Source organism: Acanthaster planci, linkage group LG08, assembly GCF_054643075.1.
Source record: "Acanthaster planci isolate LZ-2023a linkage group LG08, COTS_SCS, whole genome shotgun sequence".
NCBI classification, from domain to species: Eukaryota; Metazoa; Echinodermata; class Asteroidea; order Valvatida; family Acanthasteridae; genus Acanthaster; species Acanthaster planci.
Window position 1 is genome coordinate 12,144,125 of NC_141784.1, and position 21,656 is coordinate 12,165,780.

Sequence of the window (21,656 nt, forward strand, 5' to 3'; positions counted from 1 at the left end):
TGCTTGGGGAGGATCCTTACGGGTGAAACATTCAGTCCCCAGTTAAGTTGGAGTCATTTTCAGAAAACGGTTCCATCTTTGGAACCAAGAACTGCATGTGCCATGGGTTTCGATGCCCCCTTTTCTAACTTAAATCTTGAAGGTCTTTCTTAATGATCTAATTCTTTTTCTTTTCTTTTTTATGTTTGATTAAACGATTAGCCAAAGAAAAATACTGTGGTAAATAACAAAAACGATATTATCGGGCCGAACGAAACTTTTTTTTGGGGGGGGGGAGTAAGGGATACAATTTACGCGCGATTTATAAATACCCACTATTATAGTACGAAAGCCCAATCTTGCCAATGAAGTATATATTTTCAGCCTGACACTAATTCGTTTTAAGGAATTACTAATTCGAAATAACTAATAATTTATTCGAAATAACGAATTACTAATTCAAAATAACGAATTACTTATCCGAAATCAAGAATTACTAATCTGAGAACACGAATTACTTATTCGTAATAACGAATCACTAATTCGAAGTAACGAAGTAAAGGGAGGTTTTGCGTTGGTTTCTATGGCGTATGATTCGAAACATGCATGCTTCATCTAAGGGCGTACCTCTAAAAATAAATTCACATAGAAACCGATGATAAATCCTTTTATTTCAAAATAATTTTTAAAATACAACTCTCACAGGTGTCCAAGCTGGATAGCAAAATGATGTTCGACATGTCGTCTTTCATTTTCCTTTCAATCTTTAGTGGGATGACCAATGAATTTTTGAGAAATTCTCACCCAAAGCAGACTACCCCTAAAATGAAGGATATTTCACTGCCCGGAAAAGTAGCCATTTTCAAAATGCATCCCTCGGCTAAATTGTGCTACTGTCGCACCTGACTGCGTCCAATTTGCTCAGAATTGGAAGCCGTGAGTCCGGGCCAGAGGTTCAGTGACATTTCTTCAATTCCCCAATTCCAGGACTCTCTAATATTGAACATTTCGAGTGTAAAACGTTTATTCATGAGCTCGGCGGACATATTTCTAGCCCATTTGCGTTTGTGCACCCGAATCGCATATTCATCTCTGTGATTCCCACGGCCATACATATGAAGCAAACTATGGGACAGAGAGCACCCCCCGCCTTTGTGCTGGTCATTGTTATACTGGTATCTCAGGAATTCTTTTGTTTTAAGTGACAATACGCTGGAGCGTGCATAGGGATTGCTTTTTGGTCCCATTTCGTACCTGGTATATGGCCATGGGCGCCTAGCTCCTGACGTGTCTGGATTTGATGTGGGGAAATAACATCGTCGTCACCGGCTCAGGTCAAAATCAATGATCAAGGCGCTAGGTGACGACCAGTATTAAACATGTACATGTACATGGACGTGTAAATGCATGGAGGATTTTCACCTGACGTAACATGATACAAAGGAATTACAAGAACATCTGCGCACATCTGCGTAAATTGAACGCTGATCGTCAAAAATCACGTGACTGAAATCCTCCATGCCTTCTGTGCCATGTATCCAGCTGTCTCATACGTACATCAAAAGTATCCGACGCACGCGCGTGAGTTCGTGAAATACGTACAGTATGTACGTGAAAATTTGTTTTCATGTTTGTGGAGTTAAATACATGTAAAGCGAAACCTGCCAGTTTTGCGCCATGTCTCTAACACTCACCCATCGCTCCACCGCGCGCCACCTAACAAAGAACCCGCGGCCTTGGGTCCGGTCTCAATACCGACAAACGAGACTGGGCCAAGGCTGGCAGCGCGGCTAAGCCAACGAATCACTTGGTCGACCAAAAAAAAAAGTAAAAATGTGTAAAGAATGTCACAAAGAAAAAACGTTTGTAGAGTTCAAACTAAAAAAGAAGATGGGGGAATTAACAACTGACTGTTTGTTGCGCTTAGATCGTCATAAACGCTGGGTAACTTGCAAACATGGTAAAGATAAGCACAAATGCGAACAATGCAGACGTCTATACCCCCACGGTAAAACTGAAAGAAACTGCGACGAATGCAAAAGGGGTTGTTTTTTTAACGCAATAAATATAAATCCAGTTGTACAATTCGTACACCCAGAAAATGCCAACAAAACGGTGTCAATAAATATCGGGGTAAGGAGTGTCGAACATCGAAAAAAGGAAAATATCTTTATTTATAAAATAAAAGATAGTGAGACCGGACTTTAGACCCGTAGAAAAACTTTACTAGGTGGCGTAAATCTATCTTAATGGACTATGTCACTCAGTACAACATCACGCTACCAAACCAAGGCTCACGTGCAAAGACTACATTAACGCTATACGTACTGACCAGGCTCAATTTCAAAAATTAACGAAGAAGAACTATTACGAATTACTAAAAATCACTTAAGACAACAACTTACAACCGGTTGCTACGGGTAGACAAGGTCGGTACCTTAGGAAAAACTTCATAGACGCGATCAAAGCCTACACGTCTCCTGAAATATTTCAAAAAGCGGACTGCAGGGCGGCCAGACGGTTTCAAGGTAACTTTAGAAATTGGGAACTACGTCGTCGACTCTTTAACACCGACCCCGTGTAATTTTTTACGACCCACGCATCAGAGATAGAAGCACAATTCACATCTGAGCTGGGGGAGTCGGATAGCATCAAACCACAAACGGTAATAAAAGTCCAGTTTTTATCAAAGAAAGACCGGATCAAGGGGACTTTGTCACAGAAACGTTTATGTTTGAAAATAAAAATACTGCCGTGTTAACTTCTCGAGACGCGAAACAAACAACGCGAAAGAACAACGAGAAAAATTGTTGCTGAAAATCGAAGCGTTTACGCGGAGAGGGTCGTGTTGGGCCGTTGACATCATCGTTGCATTTTACATTAACGTGACGCGATACCAACCCTTAACCGAGAGTTCTTACGTACCGCTACCCAAGTACTTACAACATAAAGTTGAAAACAAAGATCAGCAATGTATTCGCTGGTCCTTGAGAGCGGCTTTTGGACAAATAAAGCGTTAAAGACAAAGCTGCAGCAAATCATACGCCGTCTGGTTATTTTTACGTCGTCGGTCGTTGCGGTGGTGTCTGCACGAACTGGGAAACAATCATGGGCCCAGACACTTCCACACGATTCGTTGAGTCCCCAACTAAAGAAATAGACGGAATCAACGACGTGTTTGCTAACTCGCTACTGCTGTCTTGGACGCCACAAGAATGACAACGATATAACCAAACAAACTCCTGTTGGATATGCCAAAAACCCTTGTGTCTAAACGCTAAGTCTAACTGTCAATGTCCGATACCCAAAGAACCCACCACCGATAGTCAAAAAAGAAAACTTTTCTTTTTAAAACGACAAAGGATACACAGACTACCACTGCACGCGTTACCTAAAGCGCATCAACAGGTTTAGATAAGTAAAAGATCACTGTCACTTGACGGGCAAGTTCAGAGGCGCTGCCCACGCCTACTGCAATCTCAAACTGTGAGGCCTAAACAGACCGCAATTCCAGTCGTGTTTCACAATCTAGAAATTACGACGCCCAATTGATTATGCAAGGCGCCTCTACGTTTCACCTATGTCTTGTATCGCCAAAAAACGCTGAAAAGTACATCAGTTTCTCGTTGGATCAACGCCGGTTTATAGACTCGTTTCGCTTTATGGCAACGTCACTTGACAAGTTAGTCAAAGCCTGTCCTCCACTTGCCTTTTCCTTACTCAAGAACCGTTGGCCAGGGCTCACAGTGCTTCTGTTACAAAAAGGCGTTTACAGTTTTTCAGCTTTTTACAATAGTCTTAAACAAGAACCCGTTGGCCCAGCAGACTAAGCCAGAGCCCAACGAGTTTTGACCACGTTTAATTGTAAAGCCTCAGGTGACTACCACGATCTCTAAGTAGAAACAGACACGTTGTTACTCGCGGGCGTGTTTGAACACTTTAGACGTGTGTGTCGAGACGTTTTTCTAAAACATTCTAGCGTCGAGCTAGAGCTGCTCACAGCAAGCACTTGTTTTTTGAGCGAACTTAACGAGGTGGTATTTCTAGCGACGGTAGCGCTCGGTACTTTAAAGCAAACAATAAGTACTTGCCCGACTACGACAAACAGAAACCCTCGTCGTATGGCTTGTTCCTTGACGCAGAAATCCAGACAAGTTCACCGCAGAGCACATGTTGTCAATGTCTGTAACGTCAGACACGGGCTATCTACTCCCTTAGCCCCTGAAATACTGAAGTACTAAAATACTTGCTGGGCACCACAGACCACACAAAGTCCAGCCCCGCAGTTGATAAGCTCGCGTGTACGCTTCTGCCTAAGCGCACGTGCGTGGTGCCCTACTTTATGCTGCAGTTGTACTTACGTCTGGGACTCAAAATACAAAAAGTACAAAGAGTCTTGGCGTTTAAGCGGAAGCCTTAGATGAAACAGTACATCGACAACAACACCAAACCTCGCACCCAAGCCAACTTTGATTTTGAGAAAAACTTTAAAGCTCATGAACAAATAAAGGACTCGCGTCTATCAGCTGGGTCTTTTCTTGGTTTAGAGCTTTCACGACGAGAGGTAACCTCTCTACCCATTCAATGTTCCGCTCGCCGACTGGACACCCGGCTCACTCACGAGCACAACGACGCCCTTGCTTTTCATTGACGCTTTAAACTTTCCCTTAAACTCAGATCCAGCTTTTTCTTGTACTTGCCGGAGGAACTTCAACGGAGACCTACGGTGTACCCGTTTCAAAGCTTCTTTGTATCTAGAAGCAACGTCAACCACCGTTAACGCGTATTTGAAAGTCAACAGGCGAAGGCGCCATTGAACTCGATCGTGAGTTAAGTAGAATACATCCATCTGGTGCGTATCGTTTGGCGAGACCCACTCTTGAGTTAATGTGGTGGGTCTCAATACCCGTTTAGGTGCTGGCAAATACAACTGCTACACGGCCTGTTTTTAACCACGCTCTTATGGTTCTTTTGTCCACGCCCGTTTTTTGTGTAAATGCTCTACAGCGCTCTCGCCTTTCCAGTAGCCTTGAGGACTATAAAACAAGTGAGAGAGTTCTTTCTATTTGTCCATCTTGTGCAACGTGTTCTCCTTGTCTTTGTCGATCTTGTGCAAATAGTTCTCCCTGTCCTTGTCCATCTTGTTCGCTGCTTTTTAAAGTAATCGTTGCCTTTTAATTTATAGAAGGTTTAAGCAAACTGATACGCGAGATACCCGGCAACGGCAGTTCCTCCAAGAGCCCACACGAGTTCTCTAACATGTTGGTCTTCTGAAGGCACGTAAAAATCGCTAAGCCGTGGTTTTAGCGGTAAAGTAGACGACAAGTTTCTCCCTGTCAGTTCAGAGTACGCACACAAAGCTTCGTCTACGTTAGCAAACGTGCGTTGGCTCACGCGTCTTGCCTCATGCGTTCGTTTAGAAAATCCAAAAGTGAGTCACGATTTTGTTCCCAGGTCTGTTTGGCTTGAGCCACTTGTTCTTGAGCCAAGTCGTGTCTCTTTCGTTCTTCATCAACACGTTGTTGCGACTGGCTGCTAAAAAAGTTGGACCCTTAAAAACTAGCGCGTTAACTAAAGCTCCACCTGCCATCATTAAAACACTCGCTATGTTTACTCCTCTTTACTTTAAAAGCTTTTTAAATTAAAGAAAAAAATGAATAATTGGAAACGAGCTTATATTTAAATACTAACCTTGACTTTGTTTAAGCTTGTTTATTTTAAAAGCTTTTAATAAACCTAGCTAGAGCGATCAAAGGCGAACGGAATGATGTCGTCATTACGCACAATCCGATACCATAGCTGCGGGGCAAAAACTCATCGTCAAGTTTCCTGCGTTAGGCACCGACGACGTCATCGTGCCGGGCACGGCTAATATCGCTTTCGAACTGGACTTACACGGCGGATCGGGCAACAATCGCACAGTGTACAACAATGTCGCTCGCACCTTGGTCCGAGAACTCAACGTGAAGCTTCAAGGCAACGAAATCGTGAGCCACAGAGACGCAGACGTATTTCACAATTTTAAAGAAACTGGCTACCATCGACCGTTACTCGGAACGTGGCTTACTTTGGCTTAGAAAAAGAAAACGTGGCTACGATCCGCCTGGGAGCAGAGGACGCCAACGACGCGGGTGACGACGGAAAAGACAAAGCCAACCTGTACACAATTCCGTTGGACGTTCCGCTGTTAATGGATCACTTGCCGTTTTACCCCAGCAGTCTGAAACAGCCTTTGACGTACGAACTGACGTTCAACGACGACAAATCCTTTGCTGTTACATCGACAATGCTATTCAAAATGTTGTTGAGCATGACCAATCGACTGATTTTTCTTCGTTGCTCTAGGGGTTAGCCACCCATGATCTGAGAGAACTGTCCCTGGTGACGTGCTTTAATTGTAGATGAATCTTACAGCCAGTCTTTGAACTCGTTACAGGTGATAAATGTCTGACTTCAAATAGGATCCCAAGATGTTGAAGCATATTCAAGGACGGGACAAACCAATGTCTTGTAGGCTGGTTTTTTTAACATTAGTAGTGCAGAACCAGAAGTTTCGTTTGATTAATCCTAATATCTTATGAGGTTTTTTAACCACTTCTTAAACGTGTCCTCTCCAGGTCATGTTTTAATAGTGACGCCAAGATATTTTTGAAAGTCAACATTCTGTAGGACCTGACCACAGAATTGGAACTAGGTTTAGTACCTTGCCTCAACCCTACAGATAAAGTGGTACACTTGTTAGGATTGAATTTCATCAGCCACTTTGATTGCCATAATTCTAATTTATAAAGATCTTGTTGATCTTGGCAATCATCTGCAAAAAGACGGACGGTGGATGACAAGTTCACTGGGAGATCATTTATCTATATATAGAAAAGGACTGAACCTTGGGGAACTCCAGGGGTAACTGGTATGGACTCAGAAGCCTGTCCATCTATACCCAGCAAGAAATGCGACCGAGGGGTACCCCCCATGTCCAATCCCTATACACATTCCAGACTATTGTTACTTAACACATCCCCCCACGATGTCTGAAAGGAATTCCCCAGATTCCTGCGAGACAATGACTAACACAAAGCAGGGGGGGTTCTCTCCGTCTCATAACTAGCAAAAGCCCTTCTTTGTTTGCCTTATGTCTGAGAAAGACCTTTTTAACTGGCAGCCTCTTTCTCTTAGTTTTGAGGTTGATATCAATAACAACAATGTCATGATCAGAAATTCCGTCAACAATTTTCTCAATTTTAACAATGCTGCTGAAGTTGTTAATAAACACTAAATCAAGAACGTTGAGAGTATTCCCGCGTGACCTAGTAGATTCTCTAACACACTGGGTCAGACCAAATTCTGTGGATATGTCAAGTAAATTTTCTGCTATCATCTTGCTGTATCCTTGCCCACTGGAAACTGTTCGATCATTCTGTTCCATGTTAGGAATATTAAAGTCTCCCATGACATAAACAGAGTTGAAGTTCAATTTTGTTTTCAAGGCTGCAACAGATTTCCTGTCTCATCTAACTGGAGACCCTGGCCTATAATAGTTCCAATCAGGTTAGATTTGTTGCACGGACGCTTGATTTCAGTCCAGATATTTCGCACTTGCCCATAACATTTTCGAATTCACTGGAGACTAAATGTTGATGGATTGCCTGAAAGACACCCCAGCCAGTTGTGTTCATAGGCCTAAAATTTTGAAATAAGATGGAAAAAATCTCACTGCTACTTATTGACGAATTAAGCCACGATTCAGTCCCCTAAATGATGTCAGGTTTATATGTACTTATGAGAGCTGCCAAGTCAGCTGTCTTACCTTTAAAAAAAAGTCTTACCTTTAATATTCTGACAGTCTGTTAGGAAACATTTCAAGTTAGCTTTCTTTGTATGTCCCGGTACATGTATAATCCTGTCGTGCTCATCTGAGAGGAATTTGGCTCACTATCAAAGATAGAATATGAAAACCTTGGCAGTTCACAATTCCAACAGGTCCAGGGGTAGTAAGAAGTTTGCAAACGGGTGTATGTTGATATTCCAGCACAGTGTGCATGAATCCAACGGTCACAAATATCACATTTACAGCTGCATCAGCATGTTGAACAGATTCATCGCAGAAACCACATGGAGCGGAACAAGTAATTTACAGTACCATGATTCTAAATACCGTTGAAACATTTGCACTCGGCGCACAGATATGCCAGAACATTTGGCGTGGAACCAGGTATTACAATCCTCGCAGTAGATTCCTCTTTCCTATTGTGGGACAGGTTTACTACATGTTTGACAAAGATCAGATTTCAATTGAGTCGGTCCTGGATAGAATGTTTACTTTTTCCCCTTCTCTTACCCATAAATCACAGTAGTTTTTACGTTTAGTCCAACTCAATCTTTAGGTCCCTAACTTGAGCCTTCTCCGACACAATTTCAGCATGCTCTGTCACATACACCTATCTAACTGCACACACAATTATGGCCAACGTCAAAAGGATTTAGGTGTGGCTGCAAACAGTTTTGCTGCATTGGAAACTCCCAGGACATTTTGTAAAGCAATAACGTGGCACTGTTGAGTCGCAAACTGGAATAGAACCGAAAGTAACTCGTGGCAATCCAGTTCGTAGAGACCTGGGCCGTTTTCCAATACTCAACATCGTCTCCGTTCAGGCTTCCAAAACCCAAAACCAATCCCCGATCGTGGGCCTGGAGTGTTTAAATTACATTTGATTACTGTAATTTTTGGCTTTCTTGCGTCTTATTTGATGTTCTGTGGCACTGTTAGACTTAATACTGCGCTTACAGGCAGCAAGTAAAAAAAAAAGTTGAAGCCTGAACGGAGCCGAATTGAGTATTGGAAAACGGCCTTCGTCACAAAGGCGGACGTGCCACTATTTGCAGGCTCCCATTGGACAATCGTTGAAGTTGCGCGTTATCTCCCGGTTCCACGTAAACGGCGATCAATGTGTGTAACCCTACGTGCTCTGCACGTGCGGTAGGCGCGGTTTAAACTGAAGGGACGTCACACTGACGAACTGGATAGACCGACCTCGCCTAACAAAGGGAGCAATCGGTTGAATCGTGGAGCTATTATACACAATTGTGTTTAATAGCTCCATGGTCAGACGAACAATAGTAAACATTCCACAAATTCCTGATTACTGCTTGCAACTTAGCCAGACAAGTGGGGCCAGTAATATCGTAGGAATATTTTTTTAGTGTTTTCTTTGCAATTAACTAAAACTTATCGCAGTGACCAGGAAATAGAAAGAATAAATATCTAACATTAGATATACTTTTGCCGTCGTTAGTAATTTTTTTTTAAGATTTTGATGCACTTCTCCATCACTCAAAAACATCATTTTTCAAAGTCTTTGTACGAATTTGGCTAAAACTGGCCAACGACATGTTGAGCACCATAGGACAGTTAAGTTCACGAAAAACAAAATGCGCTGTTTCATTACGGGAAGTGATCGTGAGATCTCATAAAATACCTTTTTATGTAAATACCGTAATAAAACTTATTGAATTAAAACACAATATCTTATAAACAACTTGGCTATTTATTATCAAAATAAGTCCATAAGAAAGCGTTCGATAAGGGTAATAACTGCATATGAACACTCCGGTACACAGCCTAATGAAAGCAACTGCGCAAGCAATAAATTTGATGTTGTCAGATATCATACCAAGCACCAACGATGACATGAATATTCAACTTCCTATACTGCAGTACACAACTTTTTAGTCTGGATATCAGACCCGATGATTCTGACCACCTGATGAGTCAACCATATGATGTAAGATATGGGGCGGACAGACCCCCCCCCCGCTTGTGTTGGTCATTGTTTGATCGGAATCTCAGGTTTTCTTTATAGACTTCCAGGGGGGGATGTGTTAGGTAACAATAGTCTAGAGTGTGTATAGGGATTGGACATGGGGGGGGACCCATGGGCCCCATATCGTGCACGGTATCGAATCAAGGGTCCGGTATCACCCAATGTCACGTGACCAGGACTGCAGGAATTCCTCCAGTTTTCCGGAAATAGCCGAAATATTCCAAAGTCGTCCCGTCTACATTCTGCATGTTCGGATGGTACCATTGATGTTCGGTTATTCTGGTCGGATAGGGGGGCTTGTTGAACGTAAACCGTCAATCGCCAATGTCGTCCCCATACATAAATCTGGTGACCCTCATAACCCTACCAATTACAGACTCATTTCACTTTGCTCGACGGTCAGTAAATGCCTGGAAAAAAATCATTGCGCGCCATCTTGTTCAACACATGTACAGGAGTGGTATTGTCTCTGACTGCCAGCATGGCTTCCTCCCGAAAAGGTCTTGCGTTACTCAACTTACTACTTTATATCATCATTGGAAGATGTGAATCCCCCTCGCATTGACGCCATCTTTTTGGATCGGTATAAGGCGTTTGATCGGGTGAGTCATTGTGTTCTCCTCCAAAAGTTACATAAATCCCAAAAGTTACATAAATCGCCCCGCGGACCTCGCCCCGCGGACCTCGCCCCGCGGACCTCGCCCCGCGGACCTCGCCCCGCGGACCTCGCCCCGCGGACCTCGCCCCGCGGACCTCGCCCCGCGGACCTCGCCCCGCGGACCTCGCCCCGCGGACCTCGCCCCGCGGACCTCGCCCCGCGGACCTCGCCCCGCGGACCTCGCCCCGCGGACCTCGCCCCGCGGACCTCGCCCCGCGGACCTCGCCCCGCGGACCTCGCCCCGCGGACCTCGCCCCGCGGACCTCGCCCCGCGGACCTCGCCCCGCGGACCTCGCCCCGCGGACCTCGCCCCGCGGACCTCGCCCCGCGGACCTCGCCCCGCGGATCTCGCCCCGCGGATCTCATGTATAAGTCATAAATTCCTTTGATGCACGGAACCACTGACCTTGGTTACGAGAAACACACACAGGCTGTGTTATATTATAACAAAGATGCATCTACGGGAGGTTTTATTCCAGTTTGGTTCTGAGCTGTACATATATGGATATGTAAAATGTCTGTAGTATATAGGCCTACTCTATTTTATGTCTTTTTATGGCTTTGTATCTGGAGTGGTCAGTGCTTCATGACAAATTCCTCGACTAACTTTTACATTACGTAGTCCTTGAGTACTTAGATGGGTGTCCACATGTGTGTACCCTTTACATAGAAATTGGCCTGAGATATGTGTTAGGCCTATGGGTGAATGACCTAGTTTTCGGAAAGAAATTTTTTTATACCAGTCGTTCTGTTTCTCCCAGGGAATTCGGCATAAATCTCGTACAGCTTTTTGGTAAATAGTTGAGGATATAGACGTTTGCTTTTGAACATACATAGGTTTTTGTCTTCATGGGTTTGTGTCTGCATGACGTAATTCTTCTTCGAATTCCAATTTTTTTTTACTGCAAGTTATATCAGCCCAAACCAATCTGTTTGACACATCCCGTTGATTGCTATGCCCTTTGTATGGCAGTTCATGCTTTCGTGCCTGCAGTTTTCGTTTCAGAGAATGCAACGTTACACGCTACTTCATCCTGGACAACCAGGATTTCTTCAGCGAGCTGATGATAATATCCTTTACACGCAGGAGCTTTTATGCAGTGATAAAAGTGCCACTTTCAGCTACTTATATAATTTTTTTTATTCATTTGATGATTCGTTTCTCCAAGAATTTTTACACCCATTTCAATTTTTGTGTTAGATTTATGTTTGGGGTAGTTGCGGGTCTCAGAATAGCCCAAAGAAATCAATGTGTTGTTTAACCTTAATGTTTTTCCACTGCGAAATGACCTGGTTCGCCACTTCTTTCAAGCAGGATATACCTACAACGAAATCTGCACAACTCTTGAAATACGGCACAACCTTACTTTGAGGTACTGTGACTATAAAGTGGTAATGGTACCACAGACACAAATTTGGAACATTTGCGCGAATTGGTTTTTAGCAGAAAATGTGATAAACTAACTTCAGTTGGACATGGACTCAGGACTCAATGATTTATTCATTTACAAGTCATGAAATCGATACCAAATTCAAAATGGAAGTATAGCTGCAGTGCACAACGAACAATGACGGCCACAGGCCTCTGGAACACAGACAACCGGCGTTGACAGATACGGTCTATACATTTGCGCCAGACAACCGGCGTGGTCAAGCCTCTGGTTTTTAAACAAAACGACTATATTGGTTTGTGCAATCAAATGCCAATAAAGGGAATTCATCTAACAACGACCAGTTTCCATTCCACAAAATAAAGCAAGGGAATGCACTTTTTATAATCCTGTGCATCCCAACTGTATCAATTGTTCCAAAGAAATACATAACCTTTGTCCCTTTCTGTGTACTTGAACTATTATACAGCATGCGAACATTACATCGGATTCTTCGTCGACTGAATTTGCGGAGAAACAGACCCGACGACCTATCGATATCAAGATTTCTTTTAAGTTTGGAGGCAAGTGGTACTGTAGTTTTACATTTGATAATTACTTCACATTGTTCAGTTTTGTGGTCTTTATTTGTCACCACTCTTCTTGTTAATTGGTTATCCTTCAATTCCAGACAGAGCTACAAGGCAGTGGCCACAACTTGGGATGCAGAGGAATGCGACAGAGATTGCTATCGCGATAGGGACTTATTCTTCCAAGGTGTTATGTCTGTTTGAAAATTGCTTGATGGACGGTAATATGCATTTCTTTTTTTGCGGATCCATCCATAATCTTAGTGACCAGTCGGTCTTGATTTAATCTGAAACTCACTGAATATTCTCAAATATATTTGTGCAGACGTGCGTGACAAGAAAACAAAATATTCATCGACTTTTCCGTGTGAAATTCAGAGTTGTTAAACTTCATTCTCTTAACTTATTGCATTTCTTTTAGATGTAGACCCTCGATTATATTTTTGGTACCTGTTAGCTGTATAAAAACGCATGGGGACTGCCTACATTTCAGTGTTTTACTAGCGGTTTTCAACTGTAATTTTCTGTGGCAATTCGAACAGCTGATTGTTTTGTACAAATATGTATCAGGGATATGGTTCCGGGGGGGGCAACGCCTTTTAGATCTAGAGGGAGTAGAAGGAAGGAAGCGTCACCGTTTGAGATGACGATTATATCGGAACCCCGGACCAAATTACGCAGTGCACATCGACCAAAATGATAAACTGAAAAGCTACGGCTTTGCACTGCACGGTGCGATCGATGGGTAGGTCCCTGAGATTTTTCACGATTATGTATGCCCTTCGTTGGTGAAACTCTATCCATTTCAATGCTGCAATGAATCACTCCTCTGCATGTCGATTCAGTGAAACCAGCTCAATATGAAGACGTGTCACAACTACCTAAGCTACGTGCAGTATACTATTGAATCCGGAAAATATCCATTTCGTGTTTATTTTGAAACTATTTCCTCCTGAGAACAATTACTTTCCTTCTTTGTTACCTTCTCTATAGCCATTTCCTGTCGAAGTGAAAGAACTCATTGACACAAAATGTTTACAAACGATGGTCCTCCTTTATTGTTTATATCTGAAGCTTTTCGAGGAGGGTTTTGTGGTTAAAGGTTGCCTGGACCAACAGAGACCCTCGAGTGGTGTCTTCGTATTTTGCTGATTTGCTACTTGAACTAGAAGGTAAACCACAGTTAAAAAATTTTGGAGCTTTTAATCTTTGAACAAAATTCTCAACGTGTACGTGGTTTGCAGTATTCTTGTGAAATATACAATAAGGCACTTTGGCTGTTGACCTTTCGGCTCCCCCCAAGAAGTGAAACATATGACCTGACGTGCTTGGTCAATCAATACAGTGAAGTATATATTAAAATATAGCACTACAATAACTGACTGTGATTTCAAGGTACAACTACATCAGCCAATACAAAGCTCTCCTTGGTTTGTCACAACTGTCTTGTACATTATTACCACATGAATTAATTACTTTCGGAGGTATAGGCCCGTATGTGCTATCACTCTGATTTTTCTTTCTACAGAACTACGTGAAGCAAAAAAAAAGAGAGTTGTAACCCTTAGACAGAACATCGTAGCATAAAAGTTTTTACTGTATTGACATGCTTCCATATGACACTTTTCCATTCCTGTACTTGTTGAACATCATAGGAGCTCTGCGCTGTATCCAAACGGATAGAGGGACAGAGAATGTCTTCATTGATGACATACTAGTTGCCATCCATTCTGTGTATGGCGGACAGGAAGGGCCATGTGTAATAAAGAGCACCTCTCGTTATAACCAGGTGCTAAATTCAAATCTTTCTTTATGTAAAACAACTTATGCCATGGAATCCTACCTGTTGGGGTCGTGATAGCCAACGTACCTGCATAAGCTGGCTTCTATTAAAAAGTCTAGGAACCATTATGGAGTTTCGATTTATCACTACATCATTTCGACTTCGACTTTCAACAATCTACATGCATAAGTTCCAACAAACATACATCCTTAACTGTAATCAAGAGAGTATGTAACCGCTTCTTGTTCTATTTTTTCATTCTCAGCGCATAGAACGCATTTGGCGAACTCTTTTCGAAATGATGGGACATTTTTGGGTCGACATTTTTCGGCAGTTGGTAAACCGGGATCAACTTGACTGCATTTCCCCTCTACATTTGTAAGTACTTTTCCGCTTACTGTTATCTATGTACAATTCTGGGGTAAAAATTTCTTTCGAAAAATGTCCTTTGTGAAATTTTACTGCATGTTAAATTTGTTTCCTTATCTGTAACAATACACAAACTAAATATTGCTTAGTTACGTCTACATTTAAATCCATTCGGTACAATTTAGAAATTACGAGTCTGGAATTCAGAAATGACCTGCTGTAATTCGATAAACCTGCAAACAATACTGGCGATTCACGTCAGTGCGACTCCAAGAGTTTGCAACGCATGGACCAATCACAGTGCGTGAATTCTGTCGACTCGTTGAGCGTGTGGAAATGGTCGACAGATTTCGTGCATTGTGAATGATCAACGTGTCGCAAAATCTTGGAGGCGGACAGGATACCCCGTATTCGTCAGACTTTTATACAGCATGTTAACATCGAGGTAGACAATTAATACCGTGCCGATTTACATACGCTGAATGTATCATTTATAAATCACCACATATTGAATTACAGGGAATGTCTGAGGTTCTGCTTCAACAGGATTATTCAATGATCTGAGTTGGATGACGTGCGAAAGGAGTGGAACTAGCATTATGTCAGGGCATCCCTAGGTGTTGAAGCCTTGCCTGCAAAGCCTGATATTTTTTATTTTTTGCCACAAGTATATGGTGAGTATATCTTCCCATGTGAGCACAAGTGTCAACTTTGGAAGAACAACTAACCCCAAGTCCTTCTTTTTCCCTCTTCAAGATGCCAGCAGATTTACTTACGGCGTCAGGTACATAAATGTAAAGGGATGATTACTCTTGTGAGTGAATTATGTGTTTTTTATACTTTCAGGGACACACAATTATAGTATTCCAGTCCCACGTCAAGAACTGCAGCAAATAAAGGTAGAATTTACAACTCCACCGCCACCAGAAGGATGCACTGTGTAATTCGCTTCAGTCTGCAATGATTTAATGTTGATTCACTCAAACGCAATGCCTTCTACTGTCGCAGAAGGTGTACAACCCTTCGAATGGTTGCTCAACAAATTAGACTAGACATAAAAATTAAGTTTGGGAAATTATCTGCTGTAAGTTGACCAATGTAGACAGACAATCATGTGGAAATGAACGACAAAGCTGCTTTATAAAGAAAACGAAATCACACGGACCCCTGTTTTACAAATTTTGAATTTAGCAGTTTTTCATCAATTTAATCTCTTTACTGTTAAACTTGTATAATATCCTCCTTAAATTTTCCCGAAACCGTGGCAGTTCTGTATTGCCTGCACCATCATTCCTCTCAGATCATCAGGATCTCCAATACCCCTGGCAACCAAAGAACAGGCATGAAAGTGTGGGCACTTGGCAGATGCCTGATTCCAGGAGTGGTGCTGTAGAAATCTATCAGCAGAGGCATCTGGAAGCCACACGGTGGGATATCTTCTGCACCTATCCAGAACTCAAGAACTTCACTCAAAGAAACTCCCGTTGAGTTCGCTATAAAATGTACACATAAAAACAATAAAAAAGTTACCTTTGCCAACAACCAAAGGCATGTCAAAGCCAAAAAAGACATATCAAATGTCCTTCCTTAAACCACATTGCGCCAAAAATAAACTGGATGTGGCAAGACATCTTTCTTGCGAGACAATAAGATATACAGTTGTCGATACCAGTGAAATTTACCTTCACATTCAAGTAAGAAAGTCTCGAAGCTGTACATTGTGTCCTCTTCTTGTGTTCTGTTGTTACTCCCCTCCAGTGAGTAGGTGATGGTGTATGTTTTCTTCAGATCAGCCTTCCTTAGGTTGTTATTTGTGTAGACGAACAGTTGTGCTGTTGCACCTGGGCTGCGTTTGACTTGATCGTACATCGGGCCCAACCCTTCGCAGAACTGCTTGATGGAACTTTCTACCCTTTAATGCAAAACGAATTGGCAAGGAACATGTAGGGATGTTGATAATACATGAACGACATTATCAACACAAATTTAACATTAGTGGTTCAATAATTTGGTTTTTCCAGGTGATTGCTTCATTCCGACAGTTAACTTGACGCATAACAATCATTATTAGCCCATGTGCAAATGAAACAATGTACATGTATATACACTTACTTGTAGCAAAACTCATGTGTCATCAGGTCTTTTATGAGGATATACCGTTCGGCTAACTGGCGTCCGAAAATCTTAACGACTCCCTGGTCAAGCAGCCAGTCGGACAACCTTGTCAAATTGTTCTTGTGACTCGCATGCATTCAACTGTAAGAACAAAACCAACTATGTTGTTCACTGTACAGTGAACCCGATGTAGTTGCTTTTCTTATAGGTATAAAGAGCTTGGATGGAATAAATACAATAAGTGTTGCAAGCAAAGCTCCATGGCGTGGTTAATGATTTACTCGTTGGCCATAACAATACACGAGGTATGGGTAGGTCATGGGTGAACACTGTTCCTCTCAGATTAAGCAACTTTAGGTATGTTTTTTCTGCATTTTCACATCGCCATGTTTTAGCAAGTCAATAGTCTTGAAGAGATTTCAGAAAGTGCAGTAGGCCCGCAGGAAAGGATGTATGAAATAGCATGTAGTGGTGGAGGTCTGTCATTGTTCGCAAGTACCAGCGTAAAGGAACCAGATCAAACCTGTCTTTGACTTGGCCCTTTAACCTGTGACAAAAATAACACAATAAAAACCACAAACGATTAGTGGCGCGATTTTATAAAAAGAACCTTTCATAAAACTGGTCAGTGCTCAGTCAATCGTGAACGTACTTAATAATAATAACAATAAAAATGATGAATTATTTAAAAAACGCTTACTTTGTCAATGACATCTAAAAGGGCTGTACATTAAATGCAATAATTAAATTACTTTCACATAATTAAAACGAAGTAAAAGGAGTTATAAAATAAAATTAAAAATTATTACTTGTTATGATCAAGGTTTCAAAGAGAAGATTCAAACTTCACAGACGATACATTCCTTCACATGACGATACATTCACATGAACCCTACCTCTGTCGAAATTAACAATTACATGTCGGTTCCTCTTTTTATTCATTCTGTACCGTATTAAAAACTCTCTTGTACATTCGGGAAAGTCCTTGACGCATTATCGTTTCCGTTTGGAAAGTCATTGCCACCTTGTATTTTACATTTCACGTAGCCACAGAAGGAAAGGTCAGACGATAACAACAGTATTAGTGTTCCTTCCGATAATAGAAATAAATTTTGATCTACCAAACACGCACCCACACGCATGGCACCAGCATCCCCAAACAAGTACATGGTCCACTGCCTCCAAGACTAAGTTGTTCTTCTCCTGCCTCTCCATACCACATAATAATGACCAGGCATGCGCAAGGTTCTACAGGCGTAGGGCATCCAGTTGGGAGTTAACTAATTTCACGCAAACTTACGAAACAATGTTATACCGTGAGCGTCGACAGTCAAGAGAAATTACACACAAGGAGTAGTATCTATAAATCTACCAATACATATGAAATAACATTTGACGTGCAACTCTCCCATTCCATTAATACCAAAGCACAGTGGAATGGCACTGATAAGATGCCCACAGTAATATATTGTAATGTCTTTCTCACACTTTTCTATAAACCCAAAAGGCAATAATAGATAGATCATAGCGACTCTTGCTTCTTAAGGACTGTGGGAAATGCATCAAAACTAAAACCAATCGTGTGCAAAATTTCACTTCTAGTACAACAAAATGTACGATTCATTTGGGCTACTCTGGAAAGAACCATTTCAATTCCCATCGATCAGACAACATGTGTTTCTACCATTTACCAACCATCGCAGAATGGTATACCATTCTTGCAATTATTTTAATACTTACATTGTTTGCCACAAAAGCATCCACGAATTCCTCCAATCCAAGTTCCTGCAAAAGGTCTTCCATATTACTTCCTGAAAACAATACAAGAATACAGTTTTTCGTCGTACAGTTTGTCAGGCTTTACAAACCTTAAATCCAACTAAAATGGCATAACTTGAAACTTCTCATACCAATTTACTTGATCCCTGCCGGTCGCATATGCAACTTAGACTCCTCTTTTGCAAACTACGAAGCCTTATCAACTGTATGTAGGCCGCCAGTGTTTTAATAAATGAGAACACGAATTAAGTTAAGTTACACTAATACTTGTACTCTTTGGGGTCGGTACGTCATATGGAACACCATACGTGCCATCTGGCGTTGCATTTTTCAGCCGGCGTCGCATTTTTCGACGGGCGTCGCATTTTTCAGCCAGCGTCGCGTTTTTCAGCCGGCATCGCATTTTTCAGCCGGCGTGGCATTTTTCTGCCGGCGTCGCATTTTTCTGAGGGCGTCGAATTTTTTAGCCGGCGTCGCATTTTTTAACCGACGTCGCATTTTTTGACGGGCGTCGCATTTTCCGTTGGGCGTCGCATTTTTCGACCACCGTCGCTTTTTTCGACCGGGCGTCGCATTTTCAACCGGCGTCGCATTTTTCAACGGGCATCGCATTTCTCGATGAAAAATTTTAACTTTGACCTCCAGACAGCCCATTTGAAGCCAGTTATTAGACGGAGAGAACCCCTGCCTTTGTGTTGGTCATTGTTTAATCGGAATCTCAGAAATTCTTTACAGATTCTAGGGGGGATGAGTTAGGTGACAATAGTCTGGAGTTTGTATACGGATTAGACAGGTAAGGGGGGTACCCCTCCGTCCCATACCTTGCCTGGTATAACACAGCCTGTAGCCTACATGCTTTAGCCTCCGACCTGAGCAGAAATGTATACGTTGCTACAACCACAACATGCTTTCAACAATGACGGCAATGACACTATCCTACAATGAGACCGATTGGTCTGTCATTACTTTGAAGCAGGCTACAGCTACGAGGAGATTCTTTCAATTTTGGTCCTTTGACATCGAATTACCATCAGGTATTGGCCTACTTTATTTGTATATGCTGACATGGATGACTTGAATGTTGGCCTATAGCTGTAGTATTTGTGTACATGTACATGTACTAGTTAGACTTTGAACGGTTAGTATCGCTGTCCTCCGGCCCATGCGTGGAAATAACACTTGTGCATTGTTTTATAGAGATGGATATGTTTTTATTCCTTGTGCTGTCAGCCTGAGAACGCTGCACCGAATTCTCCGCAAATTGAATCTTAGGAGAAGAAGTCCTGACGACTTTACACTGAACTGGTTCCTAATAAGTTTGCGGGTAGGGGTAACAGAACGTCTTGAAAACGGTAGCAGTGAGAGAAGAGACACTTTAGGTTGAAACATTTCTTTTGTATGCAAGTTTCATTCAAGCAGTGGTTGTGTCAAATACATTCTCGATCCGCTATTATTGTACCAAATTAATTAAATATAAGAATTTTACTTACAGAATATTCCTTTGTTGGGTTTCATTGCTCGTATGCCCTCAATCTTTAAATCTGGTGCATGTCCTCTACCACTTTTTGCACGGAAGTGGGTTGTATGCAGGTTTTATGTAAAGTAATTTCTGTGTTCAAAAGTAGAGTTACATGGTTTTATGTTACAGTACTGTATTTCATATGCTAGAAGATGTTACACATACAGTTGTGCTGGTTATCAACTGTAAATTAATTTAATCCTACGAACGTTTCATTTCCCGGTGCTTTTGGAAATACTAATAGGGCAACCAGATAATTGCTTTCTTATTTATTTAACGACTTATTCTTCGTAGGCTGAATTACAAGGCAGTGGCCACAATCTGGGATGCCGGGCCATGGCAAGAAGAATGTTGTCACGCTATAGCATCATTGTTCCAAGGTAGACCGACAAGAATAAAACATTATCAATTGCTGACGCAATACATTTCTCATCTAGTTTTCATTTGAATGTTTTTTACTCTTCTTGTTTTTAGACATCGTACATTGTGTGAATTTTTTTTGTAGGAGCGTCGTCCTTGGAGGGCAACGCATGCTAGACCCTGAAGGGGTAGAACTACGTGGAAGACATAGACTGAGGAGACGATCCTATGTCAATGAAGACCCGAATTTTGCAATCCACGTCGATCAGCATGACAAGCTAAATGTTTATGGATTTGCTTTGCACGGAGCCATAGATGGGTGAGAACATAGCCAGTAGTCAGTAGGGCTATTAAATTCAATTTTCATTTTTCCCCAGGAGATGAGACTTGATGCTCACTAGAAAAGTGGCAACCAATTATCTGTGTCTCGTTTTGAGATAGAAAAAATACAAATTCAACCCATCTTAGCAAAATTGTTTGCATTCAACATTCTCTATGTTAAAATACATGAGCATATCAAGTGTTATTTCATATATATTGTATAAATTGTTATTTATTGTTAAACGGCGTCAACCATTTCATTCAATGTAATGCAATAAGAGTAGATTATTGATTTGAGGCGTATTGTCAATGCAATGTACGTTCAAAAAATTAAGGACTGTTTTCCAAAAACCCTCCTGATTTTTACATGTTAAGCCACTCTGACCATAATTCCAATATGTGTTCCGGCAGTTTCTCATGGATCGCAGTCAACCGTGAACGGGCTGCGCACTATATGCACGGACGTGTATAATAAAATCTGGACTCGCAATGCCCTTAATCAGCTTATAGAGTCATGGAATCCACTCGCGGCCATTTTACCCAGCCGAATACAAAGCTTTTCTGGCAATGCCCGCCTTTGTTCTTCCTGACGTCAATAGAAGGGAGCCGACCCACGCATTCGTATTCGGCTCGGTAAAATGGCCGCTGGTTGGCTTCTTCTTCATACAAAGGCGTTGCAAGTCCAGGTTTTTTATATATGTCCGTGACAATATGACGCAGCGTATGGAAGACAAACACGACGGACTAACGACTTGATTCCAAGTCTACGTTTTCATACTCAACACAACTGACCAGAGGCTAGTCAAGGAACGCGCACGCAGCCAGCCCATGGAATCGAGGTCATGAGATCCCCGGCCCCAAGGCCACTCGCTCAAACTTACCCGCCGCTGATTGGCCAGCAGTCATATCACCGGTCGTGCACGCGTGCGCGTACGCGCACACGAAGCCGGCCCTGGTGGTGGTCGAGCCATCCATATATATTGTGTACGCGT

At 42.1% G+C, this 21,656-nt stretch overlaps 1 protein-coding gene and 1 long non-coding RNA gene across 4 annotated transcripts in view; one reads left to right on the forward strand and one right to left on the reverse strand.

The window, feature by feature from the left end:
• Window positions 1-14,077: 14,077 nt before the first annotated feature.
• LOC147798396 (uncharacterized) lies at window positions 14,078-15,203 on the forward strand. The gene is made up of 3 exons (XR_015426249.1): window positions 14,078-14,207; window positions 14,467-14,579; window positions 15,090-15,203. It is a non-coding gene; the product is annotated as an uncharacterized LOC147798396 (long non-coding RNA).
• Window positions 15,204-15,814: 611 nt separating this feature from the next.
• The window catches only part of LOC110984208 (transmembrane protein 161B-like), a 56,278-nt gene continuing 50,436 nt past the window's right edge, over window positions 15,815-21,656 (reverse strand). The window contains exons 12-14 of one of the 3 annotated variants that reach the window (XR_015426247.1): window positions 18,426-18,496; window positions 16,253-16,482; window positions 15,815-16,063 (exon numbers count right to left, since the gene is read on the reverse strand). Coding sequence is in view for 1 of the 3 variants with exons in the window: in XM_087140497.1 (XP_086996623.1) it covers window positions 16,770-16,826; window positions 18,426-18,496 (128 nt within the window). In the remaining 2 variants the exon portion in view is untranslated. Of the gene's footprint in view, window positions 16,064-16,252; window positions 16,827-18,425; window positions 18,497-21,656 lie in introns of those variants that run through there. The other 2 variants (XR_015426248.1, XM_087140497.1) reach the window with 2 other exon arrangements.